The following is a 16,195-nucleotide window of genomic DNA, read 5'->3' on the forward strand; positions in this document are numbered from 1 at the left end:
ACACAGAATCTTTCCGCCCCAAACCAAGCCTGTCTCTCTTTTTGTGCTGAATAGTCATGCTGGGGAATAGTGACAGATTGGTCAGCTCTGGAGACAGTCTTGGTTTGGGGTGAAGACGAGCTTGAGCAGAAACAGACGGAGATTCCTCAACCCTCTTCACTGCCCTACCAGTATGCCACACCCTAGGACTGTCGCTAAAGGTGACAAGTATTGTTACTTACAGCCATGATTTTTGTGATATGGACATTGGCCAGTTGTGATCACCACATTCAGTTCAGTGACAGTCTGCAAGCAAAACCACACCTCGGCTCATAGTCTCATTCCATGCTTCCTTCTCCTTCTGCTTCTTCTTCATCGTCATCATTTTCTCTTCCTTCTCTCTTTCTTCCTGGAAACTTCCCTGAATGTTCTTCATCTGTATTCATTTTAAACAGCAACTAGTCTCCTGAATCCTTCCAGCTGCATTCCATGCTCTGGATTCTTTCCACAGGTTGTTTCACATCAGTTGTTGGGTCTCCAGGAAAATGCTCATATGGCGTTGCCTCCGTTAGTTGTTAAATGTTTTATTTTGAATGCACCTTCTCTTGTGATGGCAGAAAAGGGGCTAAGGACTGAGCTGTGCTTTTCATGTCTGACCTTGAATGCAGGAGTGCTCCCATTTCAAGGACAGACTCGTTGGCTTGTGTCCATGCAGAGTGCAAGTCTCAAGTGAAGGCATCGTATCAAAGGGTGGAAATCTAGATAATATATAGGCCACCTCACAGCTTCCTAACTGAGCTTCTGTCATGCTTGGTATTGGCATCCCACTCACTTTTGGTCTGATGGAACTTAGATGTGGTGACTAGCACCTTCGAAATATGTAAAAACAACATAACTCCATTTTGCTTTCCTTAATGTAGAGGCTACTGTGAGGAACCATCTTTTGCAGGGGTCTCGCTAGTCTGACATCAGACAGTGTGTGCTAGATGTGTCTTGTCTGCATTTTCAACCATTAAGTGTGAATTACGGGTTGGCTGTCCTGCACAATCCTATACAGTGCACAGGTACTTCTGTGCAGATGTTTTGGCTTGACCTGTGGTGAACATAGATATATTTCACAAGACCTGGCTCTTCAGAGCAGCCCATTACTCCAAATGCCTCCTCAGTCCAGCTGTCTTATGATTGTTAATATTGTTAAGCAGTGATATTTTTTAATTCTTCTTTGCTGGCAGCAAATTTTTGCTGAGTACTCTCCAGCCTTATGTGCCTTAATAATTTTTTCCTTTGCAGACTCTAAAGGACTCTAGTTACTGATGTTCCATCAGATCTCTCTGAGAAACGTCCCTGATGATCATGTTCTCATTATGTTTTATAATAGCGTGATAAAGATCCTGCTTGCAGCTGGTGCTGACCCAAACCTTGGAGACGAATTCAACAGTGTGTATGAGACTGCCAAAGAAAAGGGACTCCATTCATTGGAAGGTAATAAAAAACTTAAACCTTTTGTTCATGTTACCTCTATATGCTCAGAGTTCACTGTATGCACAGAGTTCACTTAGGTCTTTGGATAATTCTGATCCACTCATGAACTTTTTACTTTCCCTTGGATAGATGCTATTTGTTACATTCTTTAGGTATGGTTCTGTTATGTCATGCCTTCAAAAATATAAACTTGTGGCAGTTCCAAAAGTCTAGGACGATACCCTAAGCCTTGGGAACACCCTGCTGTGATAACTCCTCTGCAGTAACAACGAGAAGTCCTGTGGCACCTTATAGACTAACAAATTTATTGGAGCATAAGCTTTCGTGGGCAAAGACCCACTTCATCAGATGCATTGCTCCCTCTCAGACAGAGAACACTTAAATAGAAGTACAGAGCCTATCTCCATTACTGTACATAGAAAAATCATACAAGCATATGAGTAGCATACATAGAATCAGCAAAGCATAAGCTTTCATTTGACACCTCACATGGCCCACTTTGCACAGAATTTGGAGCAAAAACACACCAGTGGGTGCAGTAGTGGCCTGTCTGCTCACATTAAAATCCAATAATGTGACAAAAGCACACTCTCCCTTCAGAGCCTGAAATGGAACCTAGAACCCTGAGTCTCACCATGCTATCAGCAAATCTCCATGAAAAGTATGTTTGGCTTTGCAGCTTCAGTAATGTTCTGTTAACATAGTTTTGTGTGAGAGATACATATTCCTTGTAATACTGTAAAGCAGATCGATGCTGGCCACAGGAGCTTATGTTCTTTTAAAAATGCTCGGTGTTTTTGAATGAGTAAATTAATATATGTGTATCATTTTGTAAGATAAACTATTACATAGTGTTTTTATGGGACTGGTGGTTGGATTGCCCATTACCAACCTCAAATGCAAGTATGGTACATTGGAGACCTGCTGGGGATTCTGCATCCTAAAATTGTGTTTCCTGGGCTCAAACTGGAAATGTTGCCTCACTTCAGAAACTGCTTCATGTTCAGTTTAAATGCAGTCTAATCGAAGGGATGGAGATGGAAGGTTTGTGTAAGTCCAGGTCTATGCTACATCCAAGGTCGGCTTAAGGTACGCAGCTCCAATTATGTAAATAACGTAGCGGGAGTCGACATACCTTAAGCCGAGCTTGGTGCTATCTCCACAGCAGAAAGTCAGTGGGACAAACACTCCTGTTGACTTCCCTTACTCCTCACGAGGACTGGAGCTGCCCCTGTCCGTGACGGGTCTCCTGCAGAACGGGAGCAGCCCCCTGCCCACAGCAGGCAAGGAGCTTCTTCAGCTCCCACTAGTTAACCTTTCACATCCCTAAGCTGGCCAGTCTTTAATGGTGCAGCTGCCCCCAGTAGTGACTGTGAGGAAGGTGTACCTCCTCTCCCCCCCTCCCTTTCCGTGTAATGGAAAACAGTCAAATTCCAGGCACGTCCCATTTGGCACAGCCAATTCTGACCTTGCTTTAAGTTAGGATAAGAGGAAGGTGCCTACCCGATTTGGTGGTCCTAGCTCTCACTGCTTAGGAGGAGTTCTTGAGCAAACAGACTCACAGACAGACGCTCAGCCCTCTAAAAAAATATAGATAGATAGCCACTCTTATCTGAAGAGATTCAAATACGCTATGCAAAATTGTAAATAGAAAATTCACATCGTCTGCTCAAATGCAGCCACCTCTGGGGTGAAATAAAGAGGCTCTTGCACCAGCAACACTGCACAAGTTTTAGAAAGTGGATGTAAAACCCTGAACAACTTCTCCAGTCAAAACTGCAGGGGAATGGTCTGTGTACAGATGGATTGCACCTCTTTGGCATTTGTCAAGGGTATTCATGCTAGCCTCTGCTCTGAATGCAGTTGGATCTTTTATAATCTTTTGTGGTCAGCATCTCTGTTTCACATCTGAACTGAAACAAGCTCCAGCACAGCAGTTCTCTCAAAATTGGGGTGTAGGTTTAGTCCTGACCAGGTGAAAGGGCATCAACTACTGAGTCACCAGTACTGCTTTCTTTGCCTCTTTCGAGTTGTCTCATCCATCTACACAGCAAACAAGCCGTAGTTTGTGAGAACTGATGAGTCCAAGGTGCCAAACATTCAGCCTGGCTTCCCTGAGGAAGTCATGTTTAAGCAGTATCTTTCTGCTCCCGTTTGCTAGTCACCTCCCCGCAACTTGTGCAGCTACCAGAACTTCAACCTTTCCTGGCACTTGTAACTAAATTAACTACAGCTTCTACACTGTGACCTTTGGCTCCGAAATTAAGCATTTCCTGCTTATTGTGTGGAGTAAATGTAGGAAACCCAATTACATTATCAGAGGCCAATAGTGCTTCTCCTGCATTGTATGCAGCATAAAATAGTGCTAATTAGTCTGGTAGCAAAGACAGAACTATGTGATGAGATTGTCCATTGGTTTAGTACAGCATGTTTTCCTCATTGCTGGGAGCGCAAAGTGAGATAAAGTTAAATGAAGGTGTAATCTTTCAGCGTTTGCCATGGATAAAATGCACGTTCAGAAGATGGATCAACTCTAGAGCAATTTTGACAGGACGTTATTTTATTTTTAAAAGCTCCTTGCTCTCATCTCTCGCTGCAGCGTATTAGTTCTACCAACCCTCTCCTCAAGGGGAGCTGCAAACACACATGCATCAGGCTGGTGTAGTAGCAAATGCAAAATGCATGAAACAACATTAAAAAAATGGACAATGGAGTGCCAATACATAATGCATGTGCATAGACTTTATTTAAGACAAAGTATATCAGCCAATAAAGTTAATTATTTTTGTCTGCATACTGTCCTCTAAACTAATATATTTTATTTTGGGGGGTGGGGAGAAATAAGTCCATTCAGTTAGAAGTTGTATTAATTCTTTGGTTGACATGTTTTATTAAAAAGAATAAATTCAGTTGCATTTTTAAAAAGAGAAAGAGAGAGGGAGAGAATGAAACTGCCTCTTTTTTTAACCGATTTGCATATTTCGTGTATAAATATTTTTTCATAAAAACTTCCAAATCAGGGGGATGCACGCCACATGCACTGCACAAAATATATTGCAGACATTTATATGGATGGCAGGAAGGGAGACAGAGGCCTGAAAATTTCCAGGCACCCAGTGATTGATGGCAGACGAGGCTTCCCCTGACGCTTTATTGAGTTTCCGATGATTATCTCTTGCTGAGACATTTTTTACAGATGACGGCCGAGCTGTCACAACGGACCATGGGGGAAAAAACCCAACAATAATAACACTTTAATCTTTTTACTGCACTGCTCCCTAGTATCTCAGATTCATCTTCCCTGACGCACGCAGTTCATTATCCTGCCCCTCCCTGGATAGGAAATGAAGAAAAATAAATAAATATACATACGCACCATGTATGCTTATAGAAAATGCCCACAGAAAGAGGGGAGTGTCATGTTAATTGCTCTGTTTGCAGGTGCTGAGTTTTATTAGCAGCGATGCAGGGCTGGAATGGGCTTGGCTCTTACAATATTGTATTTGGGTTTTATTGCAACTTTTAGGCATTTTTGAATTCGGACGGTAGTTATGGGAAGGCAATATAGGCACGTCAAGTTCTGTGTCTGTTGTTATTACTGTCACCAATTGTTCTGTGCTCGGAGCTGTACAAGATCCTCACTGCAAAGTCCTTGCCCACAGGAGTGTACAGGCAGAGGGCCTGTTCTGTCTTTGGCTGTGCACATGAACTCCCGCTGAAGTCAATAGGAGTTAAGCATTATGCATCCAAGAGCGGAAAGTGGCCTGCCGCGTCGGTGACATTCTCTCAGACACAGCATGTGCAAGGCCCTTCCTGTCACTTATGCCCCATGGTGGGGCTTTACAAGAGAGGCTGCCTCCCCCAGGGGGCTCTGCCCTTCCAAATAACTCCAGCTAGGTTAGGGCAAGTCAGGAGAGAGGCTGCTGTAGCCGCACTTCTGAGGATTGACAGCGTGGGGGAGAGGGCAGTGTAACGAAAGAGTGACATGGGTCAGGGTTATGAAAGGTACATGGCAGGGGTCGCGTGTCACATGGCAGGGGTCAGTGTTCTATGGCTGGTGTTATAGCATCCCTTTCTTTGAAAATCAAAGGCCGTTAAAACGCAACGTCAACCAAAACCAACAACCACAGAATAAAACAGTCAAGAATACAGCAAAGGGTGTTGTCTAAGGCAGGGGGTCAGAGCAGGAGCCTGAGCCCCCTAACAGATGAGAGGGTTGTGCTGCGGGTTATTGGATGTTGGTCAGTCAGTGCTGTCTCTAAATCTTCTGGCTTTCTGATCTCATGGCCTCACTCTGGTCTCAGAACAGTTTCTTCAATGGCCTGTTTGGCCTCTAGAGTGGATTTTTATGCAGTTTCTGCTGTCCTCTTTTGTCTGTGGCTGCCCGGTAAACCTAGTTGGATGGAGAATGAGAGGGAAAGAATGAAACTGCCCTTTCTTCCCATCGTTCTTTTGCAGAAGGAGTAGTGTGGGGGTTGGGACTGAGTGACCAGAGGCTTTGCCTTCTCATCCTTCAGGAACGACATCTGGGGGTGTTAACTGCTTCCCAAGTAGCTTATTTTGTCAGTCTGCGTCATTTCACCCTGTGAAAAGTCAGGTAGTTTTCAACCCAATTGGCTCTTTACTTTGCCTCATTTTATTGAACTGCGTGTTCACTCCTTTCCTTCTGCAGTTCTGGTAACCCGGGAGGATGATTTCAACAACCGCCTGAACAACCGAGCCAGTTTCAAGGGATGCACGGCTCTGCATTACGCTGTGCTCGCTGACGATTATGGGACCGTCAAATTGCTGCTAGACGGAGGTAAGAGCCATGGCTTGTCGGAGTTGCAGGATTGGGATCATGGCTGCATACACTCCTTATAGTATTCACTATGATTTACTGCAATGTTGGATGTATCTGCGAACCCGGGAACAAATGACCATGTAAAGCAAAGGGCCATATTCCCCATCTCTTGGTGTCTTCATATCGTGCCTGGAGGGTTTCAGAGCAATGTTGTTGTAGCCAAACACAAGGTACCGGACTCAATGTGAGGCATAAGTAGTTGAGATTCTCTGCCCTGTGTTCAGGGCCATCCCTAGGAGAGTGCTGGTTCTGGGGCAACCCCTCCCCTAACTCTGGTCTCTTCGCTTCCGTGGTGAGTGCAGGGGGGCTTGACCCCTACTGCTGTCTTGCATCAGGCCCTCCAAGTAATCCCCTTGGGCCCTGCAGCTAACCTTAATTTGGGGAACCCCGGGCACGCCTCCCTGAACTCGAGGCCCAGGCGCCCTCCCCAAACCGGCCTATAGACAGGAAGGCTCTGCCCGTGTTATACAAGAAGTCAGATGAGTTGATTTTATGATCCCTTCTGGCCTTAAAATCTGTGAATCTCTCCTGACAACTTGTTCTTTTCCAGTTTGCTCTTAGCAGCAAATCTTTGCTGAGCTGCTGCCAGTGCCATGGCTCTCCCTGTTCATGTCATGTAGATTGCAAGATAACTCAAGGAGAGCAACTCCTTAGTGAACGACAGGAGTGAAAGAAGAATGCCCCCTCTGATCTCTCCCTCACCCCTTTTTGGATAATCCTCTTCCTCCCCATCCCCCCACCCTTGCCATGTCATGGCCATTATTGCTTATTTGTACATCAGGCACACACAGCGAGAGGCTTTAGCTGGGTGGTGAGTCTCTGTGCTGGGTGCTGTAAATACTTATATGAAATTACAGTCTCTGCCCTGAAGAGCTTACAGTCTGTGCAGAGCAAACCCCATCGCACCCTTTTATACAGGAAGAACTGAGGACCAGGGTCACCCAGGGAGTCTCCGCCAGCACCAGGAGTGGAATCCTGATCTGAGTCCCACTCCAGTACAGAAACCACAAGACCATCCTTCCTGAGCAATGTGCAGTATTTTACTCATGGGCTAGGGACACGGGCCATGCTTTATTATTATTTTTTTCTCTATGGTGCTTGATAAATGACTTAGTAATAATTAATTTATTTCCACTACTTTTAAAAATTTCCATTTATGGAATCATAGAACTGGAAGGGACCTGAAGAGACCATCTAGTCCAGTCCCCTCTCTCAGTACTAGGTAGAATCTAGATCGGGGTACTCAACTTTGGAAGCCCTGGGGGCCACAATGATGCTCACAGCACATGCCGAGGGCCGCAACTTAAGTGTGGTAGCATATACATGCAAATTTATATGCAAATAACTTTTCACACTGTCAGGCATGAATACAAAGATTAAGACAAGACTATACAACACACAAGCCCATTTAAGTCAGTTCTGCTGATACTAATAAAATGCAACTTTTACGCCATTTCCACCTGTATGACAGCACTTTTAATGAGAAACAGTAGTCCAGGAATTTAACTACTAAAATGCATATCAATAGAAGACCATTATATTGACTACTTTTTTGTTTTGGCTCACAGCCACGGGCCACATGTTGAGCCCCGCATAAACCCACACCTCACGGCGGGCTGCAAACAATGAGGCTGCAAGCCACCACGTGTTGAGTAGCCCTGATCTAGATCATCCTTGGCAAGTATTTTACTAACCAGTCTAGTAAGAGAGACTCATGTCACCCTGCCACCAGTTCTATATCTTTCCCCTTTTCCCTTCTAATTATAGAGAAGACTGAGAGGGGACATGATAGCTGTTTTAAAGTATCTAAAAGGGTGTCACAAGGAGGGAGAAAAATTGTTCTCCTTAGCCTCTAAGAACAGGATAAGCAGCAATGGGCTTAAACTGCAGCAAGGGAGGTTTAGGTTAGACATTAGGAAAAACTTCCTAACTGTCAGGGTGGTTAAACAGTGGAACAAGTTGCATAGGGAGGTTGTGGAATCTCCATCACTGGAGATATTTAAGAGCAGGTTAGACAGACACCTGCCAGGAATGATCTAAACAGTGCTGGGTCCTGCCGTGAGGGTAGGGAACTGGACTCGATGATCTCTCGAGGTCCCTTCCAGTTCTAGTGTTCTGTGATTCTATGATATTTATTGGGACTCTTATTTCTCCCTGTACAATTAATAAGCAATAAATTGTTATAATCCTTTAACTTTTCTGTTGCGATTATGACTACAAGGCAGGACCCCATTGTACAAGGTGCAGTACAGACATATTGGGTGCCGGTGCAGTACAGACATATTGAGAAAGATAGAGGAATGTGGCATCAGAGAAGACTAAACCTAGGAGGAGCTGGGAGGAAAATTGATAGACCCTTGTGACCACAGTGAATAGCTTTACTCAACCATTAACGAGACAGAGAAGGGAAAAATTAAGGATAAGATCCTGGCCCTGCTGAATGGCAAAAGCTCATTGCATAGTCATGTCTTTTGTTTCCGAAAGTTAGAATTTCACTCAGGGAGCCCACCGCTCATCCAGAAATACATTGTTGAGCATGAGAGAAGCACTGACAGGGAGCCACCAAAAGAAAAGGTGGTGCAAATAAACATACCTAGCGACTTCAAAGTGAGAAATGTGGGCTGAGGCCTTAGGAGCCCAGACAAAGGAAACAGAAGGGGATATGCTGCTTTCCAGGTGCTGTGATAGATGCCACAACAATGTCACTAGATATCCCAGAGAATGCTGAGAATTACTGCTGCTTGGGAAACCCAAAAGTCTCCTTAACTGTGGTGTATCACAGTGGTGCTCTACCTTTTTTAATTTGTGACCCCTATGGCCGGGAAAATTTTGGTTGAGCAAAAAAAAAATCCGGACGGAACATTTTGTTGCGGCCCCTTTAATTTCAAGCGTTCCCCTGCCACTTCTCCCACCCCTGCTGCGTGCTTGTTGGATGCTGAGCCAGGAAAACAAAATGGCAGCTGGCCCAGCACTGCAACCGCCCAGGAAGACACCCACGGGTTGCGCAGCCCTGGTGTCTCAGATTGAAGTGCTTACTGGGAATTTTAAAGGGTACAAGGGGAAAAAAAACAGGTAATGTAGCTTCACAAAGGGGTCCTCAAAGGTAGGGCCAGTGAATTATAGTGTTGAAAAGTGTGGAGTTTGTTTGTATTACTTTAGCACCCAGGAGCCCCAGTTGTAGACCAGGGCTCCTTTGTACTAGGCCCTGTACAAATACAAAACTATAAGTCCCTGCTCCAAAGAGCTTGCAGTCCTGAGGTTCATAGATTCCAAAGTCAGAAGAGACCATGGTGATGATCTAGTCTGGCTGCCTGCGTAGCACAGACCAGAGAATTTCCCCCAAAATAATTCCCAGAGCAGATCTATTAGAAAGACATCCAATCTTGATGGAGAGAGAGGAGCAGTGGTCTCAGCATAGCAGCAGCTTGGTCATTATCAGTTTTTCTGTAGGTCTTGCAGCAAAGGAGAGTTTGGAGGATGGATTTGAGGAACTGTACTTTTAGGCATGTGCTCACATCTGTGCGGGATCAGAGCTTTCTTTTGGAAACGTGTTCTTCTCACATGCTGCCTTGAATTTATATTTAGAATAATTCCAGTGGGTCACATTAAAAGGGCAGAATGTCAATTGGGCCTTTGAATTCCAGTGCTTCGGCAGATTACATGTGGATCTTTTACTTGAACTCAGTGTAATTATTTTTTCCACAATGTCTTAAAGTTAAGTGAAACAACCCCCAGTGTGCCAGTCTGACACGAGCAGAAGTCTGCGATCAGACCTGACTTCAGAAGAGTTCATTCACAGAGATATCAACTCCAAAACAAACAGGCAGTAGAAACAGAGTTAGAATAAAACAAGAAACAGACCCTCTTGGGCCTGGAACCAAATTGGATAACAGCACTCATATAGTGCCATAGCAAGGGCCAGATCTGTTGATGAAATGGAGAGCTATTTGCAATGTGTGAGATACATTATGACCTAAATTTTCAAAGACTGGCCTCGCTTCTGCATACTCACTCCCTTCCCCATGTGATTTGCAGGTTAAAGCATCTCTGAGCTTATACTGCAGAATTCTAACTCCCCGCAGAGGCATTCCAGCACCTTGCACATATTGGGGAGATTTTCAAAGGCACTAGATACCGAGTAAAAGCTGGGCCTGGCCTGTCTCTCTGACATCTCCTCAATGATGGCTAGTTGCCAGTTCAAGCTCAGTAAAGCTAAAACAGATCCCCTCCCCCCAGGTCACCTGGTCACCTTCTGTCTCAATTACTCTGAACACCACCATCCTGCCAGTCACTCAGGCCAGTAACCTGGGCACCATCTTCAGCTTGCACTTCTCTCAAGGCCCTCACCTCAAGAGGACAATGTCAAACTAAGATACATAATTCCAGCTATGTGAACAGCGTAGCTGGGGTCCACCTACCTGTGTTCCCACTGCAGGGGGTTGACAGGAGAAACTCTCCTGTTGACTCCCTTTACTCTTCTTGACCTAGTGGCGTACTGGAGTTGACAGGAACGCCCTCAGCGGTTGATATAGCAGGTCTTTATTAGACCCACTAAATCGACCCCTAGAAGATTGATCCCCGCAGCACCAATCTCCCGGTAAGTGTAGACACGGCCTATGGCTCCATCTTGCAGATTCTTTCTGCATAACTTCTTTCGAGCTATATCTGCCCTTAAAACAGCATGTAGACTACAGGATTGACAAATGTAGCTACATGCTGCAATGAAAGGCAGCTTGCCTTTAAGCTGATCACTGAGGTGGATGGCTACATGCCACAGAGAAAGGCTCCGGTGGCGAGGGGCAGCACCACATGACACTGGGAAAAACAGCAGGTTCAGGAGTGTAGGGCTTCTACTCGCTTAGGTCATGCCTTACTGTCTATATCTGCGATAGCTGGTGTGACAGGGTCAGAACAGAGGGCTATAAAAACATAGTGGAGGGGCGACAAATAAACCTCAGTCGGAGGAGATCCCTGCTGCCAGAGTAACGGGGAAGGGCTGGTTTAGAACCAGCAGAGGCAATCGGGGCAGTGGAATACCTGGGGCCAATTGGCCAGCCCTGCAGAGTCAGGCCAGCCTAGCCCAATTAAGACACTTGGGGGTAATTAAGAAACCAGTTCAGACTGACTATAAAAGAGGCTTGCCTGCAGTGGCAGGGTAGGTGCATCTGGGAGGAAGGAGGAGAGCACTGCCAGCAGTAGGAAGAAAGGAGATCACAGCTAGGACAACGAACCGGACAGAAGGAAGGTGTTGGGAAGTAGTCCGTGGGTCTTGGAGCTGTATTCTAGCAGCTGTTGCAGGTTCACATGAGCGGCTACTGTCACAGGGTCCTGGGCTGGATCACGGAGTAGAGGGTGGGCCTGGGTTCCTCCCAACACCCACTCCCCATTTCCACTTGGGGAAAAGGACTGTGGAGTTTATTCTCCGTTTTACCATATGTCAGCCAATGATGAAAAGAGCTTAGCAAACTGCAAAGTAAAGCCCTGGGTGTGGTGCCTAAAATTGTGGGCTGCTGTGAGCCTCTGAAACAAGCAAATCCGCCAGGAAGCACAGGACCCACCAAGTTTTCATAGGAGCTTTGTTACACTGGGTATGCCGTGTCTGTTCTCTATAAGCCACCCCAAGCGTAGACGTTCCTTAAGATGCAGCTTTTTCTGTCCATCCAGCTGCAATGCTCGTTAGTCAGAACGGTGCTGCGAAGATCATTTTCCTATCCTGTCACATTGACCACATTTCCCTTCTCTTCCCCTGGCTCCCTATCCCTCCAATGCCTCATTGAACACTAGCCACTTATGGTCACTTTCGAGGCTTGAACAGTGAAACCCTATGCTGCCCACACAGGCTTAAGAGGAGTTCCCCAAAAACATCAACAACACTACTTCATTATCCTCCCCTGATGTCAGTGAGACTATTCCCAGTGAGTAAAGCGAAAGCATATGTGTGTCTTTGCCATCATGGTTATGAGAAACGTTAATTGTGTTTTACTTGCCAGTCAAAATAAAATGACGTCTCCTTTGGGAAGCAGAATTCTGCCAGGCTGAGGTTGTTACAAAGTCTCTCCAAACTCTTTCCTTTGATCTTACACATTTTGTGCATTGAAGTTAGATTTCTCATTGTATTGGTTCATGATTAGTATGGGACATGAGGTTTTCATTGCATTGCCTCCACGGTCTCCCTCCCCCTCTGTGCATTAACAAAGCAGCGGTTCGGACATTCTTGCGAGTATTATCCAAGATGAATATGTAGCTGAGAGTCTGAAGGCCTCAGAAGTAGGGATCGAACACCTTTAAAAGTGTGCCTGCCGCAGGCCCTTTGTGAGGATAATTTCACCATGTGGCCTGCCATTGACATCTGAGAGTGGGGTGTTTCCTGTTTGCTGACATGGAACAGACTCCCTTCACTCCCTTCTTTATACTTCCCTACACCTGCCTTTTTACTAAGTGTCCATTTACTCTCTCGACACTTCCTCCACTTGCCGTCCTGCCCTCAGGGCCAAAGCCATTTACCACCACGGCTTCTCTCCCTTCTCTGGGCTTAAACAACTACCCGTTCTTCAGGGCTTTGTAGGGGGAGCTTCCATGTGCTTGGCTACAGGCAACCTCCCCCTCACCCCACCTCTTTGGCCTTTTGTGGCCTATTCACTGGCTCTCTTGACCCTTCCAGGACCTTCTCCCCTTGTGGTCAGCATGTGTGCGTGCCCAGCAGACCGCGAGACTAAGTCACTGTTCTGTTATACTTTTGGGCAGTTGTTGGTGACATTTCACAGTCTCCTGACCCGAGCTGACATCGTAAGCAGTGTTTTTCTAAAGGAGTGGGTGGGAGCCTCCGAGCTATTTGCTTTTCCGTTCACTCAATGCTGGACTGATTTGGTGGAGTTTGGGGTTTGATTGGTCGGAAGGAAGGATAGGCCAGCAATCAGTATCATATGTTGGTCACTGGATTTTAGGGGTGATTTAATACATTTACATTTTGATCTACTGAATGATAGTACTGAATGATAGTACTAAGGCCTTATTCAAAGATCATACCTCTCTGCAGGTTTTTAGGCCATCCGTAGTATGACAACACATTGCTCTCCTGTAGCACCTTCCCTTCCAAAGCGTGTTACAAACCTGGTCAAGCTTCCCAGCCTGCCCCTCAGGTAGGTCTTGTCCCCTTTTTACAGTTGGAGAAACTGAGCTGCGGAAAGGTTGAGTGACTTGCCCAAGTGCCTACTGTGAGTCAGTGCTGGGAAGAGTGCAGATCTTCAGACTCCCAGCAAAGTGCTGTATTTGTTTATGCTTCAAGGCTTCTTGCTGTAAACTCTAACTAATCCTTTGCCTATCTTATTTATATAGTGCCCTAGGTGAGTGGGAGGTAGATGGTGTCCCTGAACCAATAAAATTACTCTTTTTCAGACAAGCACAGTATAGCTGATAGAAGCTAATAGAGGCTACAACAGGAAATATGAGGGTTTTTTCATTTTTTACTGTCTGGTTTTCTTGTGTTTGTTTTTTTAAATTTAAGCACCATTTGACATACAGAGCCAGGGGGCTTATGATAGAAGAATAAATAAAGTCCAAGATCTAGGCACAAGTTGACCGTGTACCTTAGAGTTATGTTATTGGGCTAATGTGTGGTGAGGACTGCAATTAAAAGCTACCTGCTACAAGATGGAGGAATGAATAAGAGCAGGCTGTGTTCTGGAAGGGATCAACATTGGGAGGCAATTTTGAGGGAAGCTAGAAAGGGCGCTCAGACTACAGTGATGAGAGAGTCAGGTAAGGACCTAGAGAGAGAGCTGTGGTTTGATGTCAGAGTGGTGGCTAGTCTGAATTCCAAGGACAGCAGAGCAAGTCAGGGTTTCTCTGACTGTAATCCCAGAAGGCGTGCTCCCTCTTGAGCAATGTAGTGAGAAAATCTGGGTCCTTGAAATGCAGTTTCCTCCCCTCTTTTCCTCCTGGGTTCTAGAGAAGACCCACATTCGTTTCCTTTATAAAACAGAAACACATCATAGCCTGGCTTCTCATGAGTCCCTTGTCATCTTAATCATCATCGAAGCATAGCAGTCTGGGAGAGTAGAACAGGGGTTCAGGTTGGACATCGAATGCTGAGCCTGTTCTTCAACCTGTGCGTGACGGCATGGAACCTATCCGACTGGAGGGATCAAATGATTCTACCTGTGCAATTCCACTGACATCAGTCAGGTTCTAATCCTGAGTGACTTCTCTGTGCTTCAGATTACCTAGCTGTCTGATGGGTATAACAATACCTGCCTAGCAGGGGAGCTGGGCTTTATCTAATCTACAAAGGGTGTGCACAGGGCTATGAGTTACTTAGCTGAAAGCGGCTACAGAAATCTAGTGAGTTTTATTTATTACCCAGCCCTTGGCTTGATCCAATTTGAATTTGCCTTTCAAGATTTAAAGCAACCTTCTGTGTGAGTAGCCAGCTTCCTGGAAGGCCTTTTCTCAATGCTCTTCTGTGGTATCTCGCATGACCTTTCTGCTGCCTGTTACAGCAGCTGTGCTAGACCATTTGCTCTTAGGGCTGGCATAGCATCACCATGCTGCAAACCCTTTCAGTTACTATTTTCTGTTAGCAGCTCTTTTAGCTACTATTTTCTTTTCACGGGTTTTTAATTGTGAGGAATGTTGCTGGCTGTGATACGCTTATCGTAATTTAAAACTGGACTTGGACAAACGTGGGGAGAATATATTGAGGGGATGACACTGCACTGGCCTGAAGGGATGGCTTAGATGGCACCTACTGGGTCTTGTCTGTCTCTAATTTCTTTATTTCAATGCTTGAACACATTAAATGTAAGATAGTACAACACCTCCTGCCTCCCCCCACCCCATATACTAAGTTAAGGCTGAGAGTGTAAATGCACAGAAGTCAAGAAATCCAGAAGCTAAGGTTCCTGTAACAAAGTTTGTTCAGCTGCATGGCATATATGACATCTGTAGTAGATTGGATTACACTTCAGGCTGCTAAATGTATGTTTTTATTTAGTAAATGTATGCAGTTTGGCTGAATTGCTTATAACTTTTGTGTGTTTAAGTACATCATTCTAACAGTGCACTAAAATAGATGGAGTTGTATTTAATGTCTTTATGTAAAAGTAATAGGTGTCCCCTCTTCCCCAAATTGATCACCGTCCGGCTGCTAACACTTCTTCACTCTCCATTCCCATCCCTGATGGAGTGACAAACTTCCAGCCCCCATCCCTGATGCCGGACCCAGACCATCTCCTTCCTGTGCCTTATCAACTTCAGTTGATTATGACATTCTCCCTAACCCTTCCTACCTCATTGAAAAACTTATTATCGCTCTGTAGCTTTAGAAACCCATGTGTCCCCTGCTTCTTCCTGAGGCCAAGTGCCATAATAGATGCCAGTATGCAGTCTATTTAGATTCTAGGAAGTATGGCAAGAGACCATCCTGGCTTAATCAGGAGATTGTCAATTATCAGAAACTCAAAAGAGAGTCCTGCAAAAAGAGGGAACTAGGTCATATTACAAAGGATTACTGTGACGTAGTGGGGGGTACCTGGCTGGTTTCTATGCTGCTGGCTCTGGGGTAACCCCCACTGGCTGCAGTTGGTACCATGGCCCAGCAAAACAGGATGAGTCATTATGCAAAGGGTGTCTCAACATGTCTGACCAGCCACCCCCCATGGGGAGAAACAAAGGAAGGTGGATGCTGCCCTGGCTGGGGGGCAGGGCTGGAGGAGAGTTAGTTAGTTGCTGGCTGGGATCATGGAGGAAGCAGCCTCAGCAACAGGCTGGGAGGTCCCCCCCCCCGTATCAAGGGGGGCTGAGGCATCCTAGGCCTGCCCTGTAACCTGATGATATCTGTGCTGTGCTGTATCTTGGAGAAGCAATAAACCACCTCTATTCTACTGGCTGGTA

The 16,195-nt window shown here is 45.6% G+C and overlaps 1 protein-coding gene across 1 annotated transcript in view; it reads left to right on the top strand.

The window, feature by feature from the left end:
- The window catches only part of CLPB (ClpB family mitochondrial disaggregase), a 134,405-nt gene that overhangs the window by 39,170 nt on the left and 79,040 nt on the right, over positions 1-16,195 (top strand). The window contains exons 4-5 of the mRNA XM_075919632.2: positions 1,358-1,461; positions 6,134-6,262. Coding sequence (XP_075775747.2) covers positions 1,358-1,461; positions 6,134-6,262 — 233 coding nt within the window. The remainder of the gene's footprint in view (positions 1-1,357; positions 1,462-6,133; positions 6,263-16,195) is intronic.

Source organism: Pelodiscus sinensis, chromosome 1 (genome assembly GCF_052426305.1).
Source record: "Pelodiscus sinensis isolate ZL-2025 chromosome 1, ASM5242630v1, whole genome shotgun sequence".
Classification (NCBI taxonomy): Eukaryota; Metazoa; Chordata; order Testudines; family Trionychidae; genus Pelodiscus; species Pelodiscus sinensis.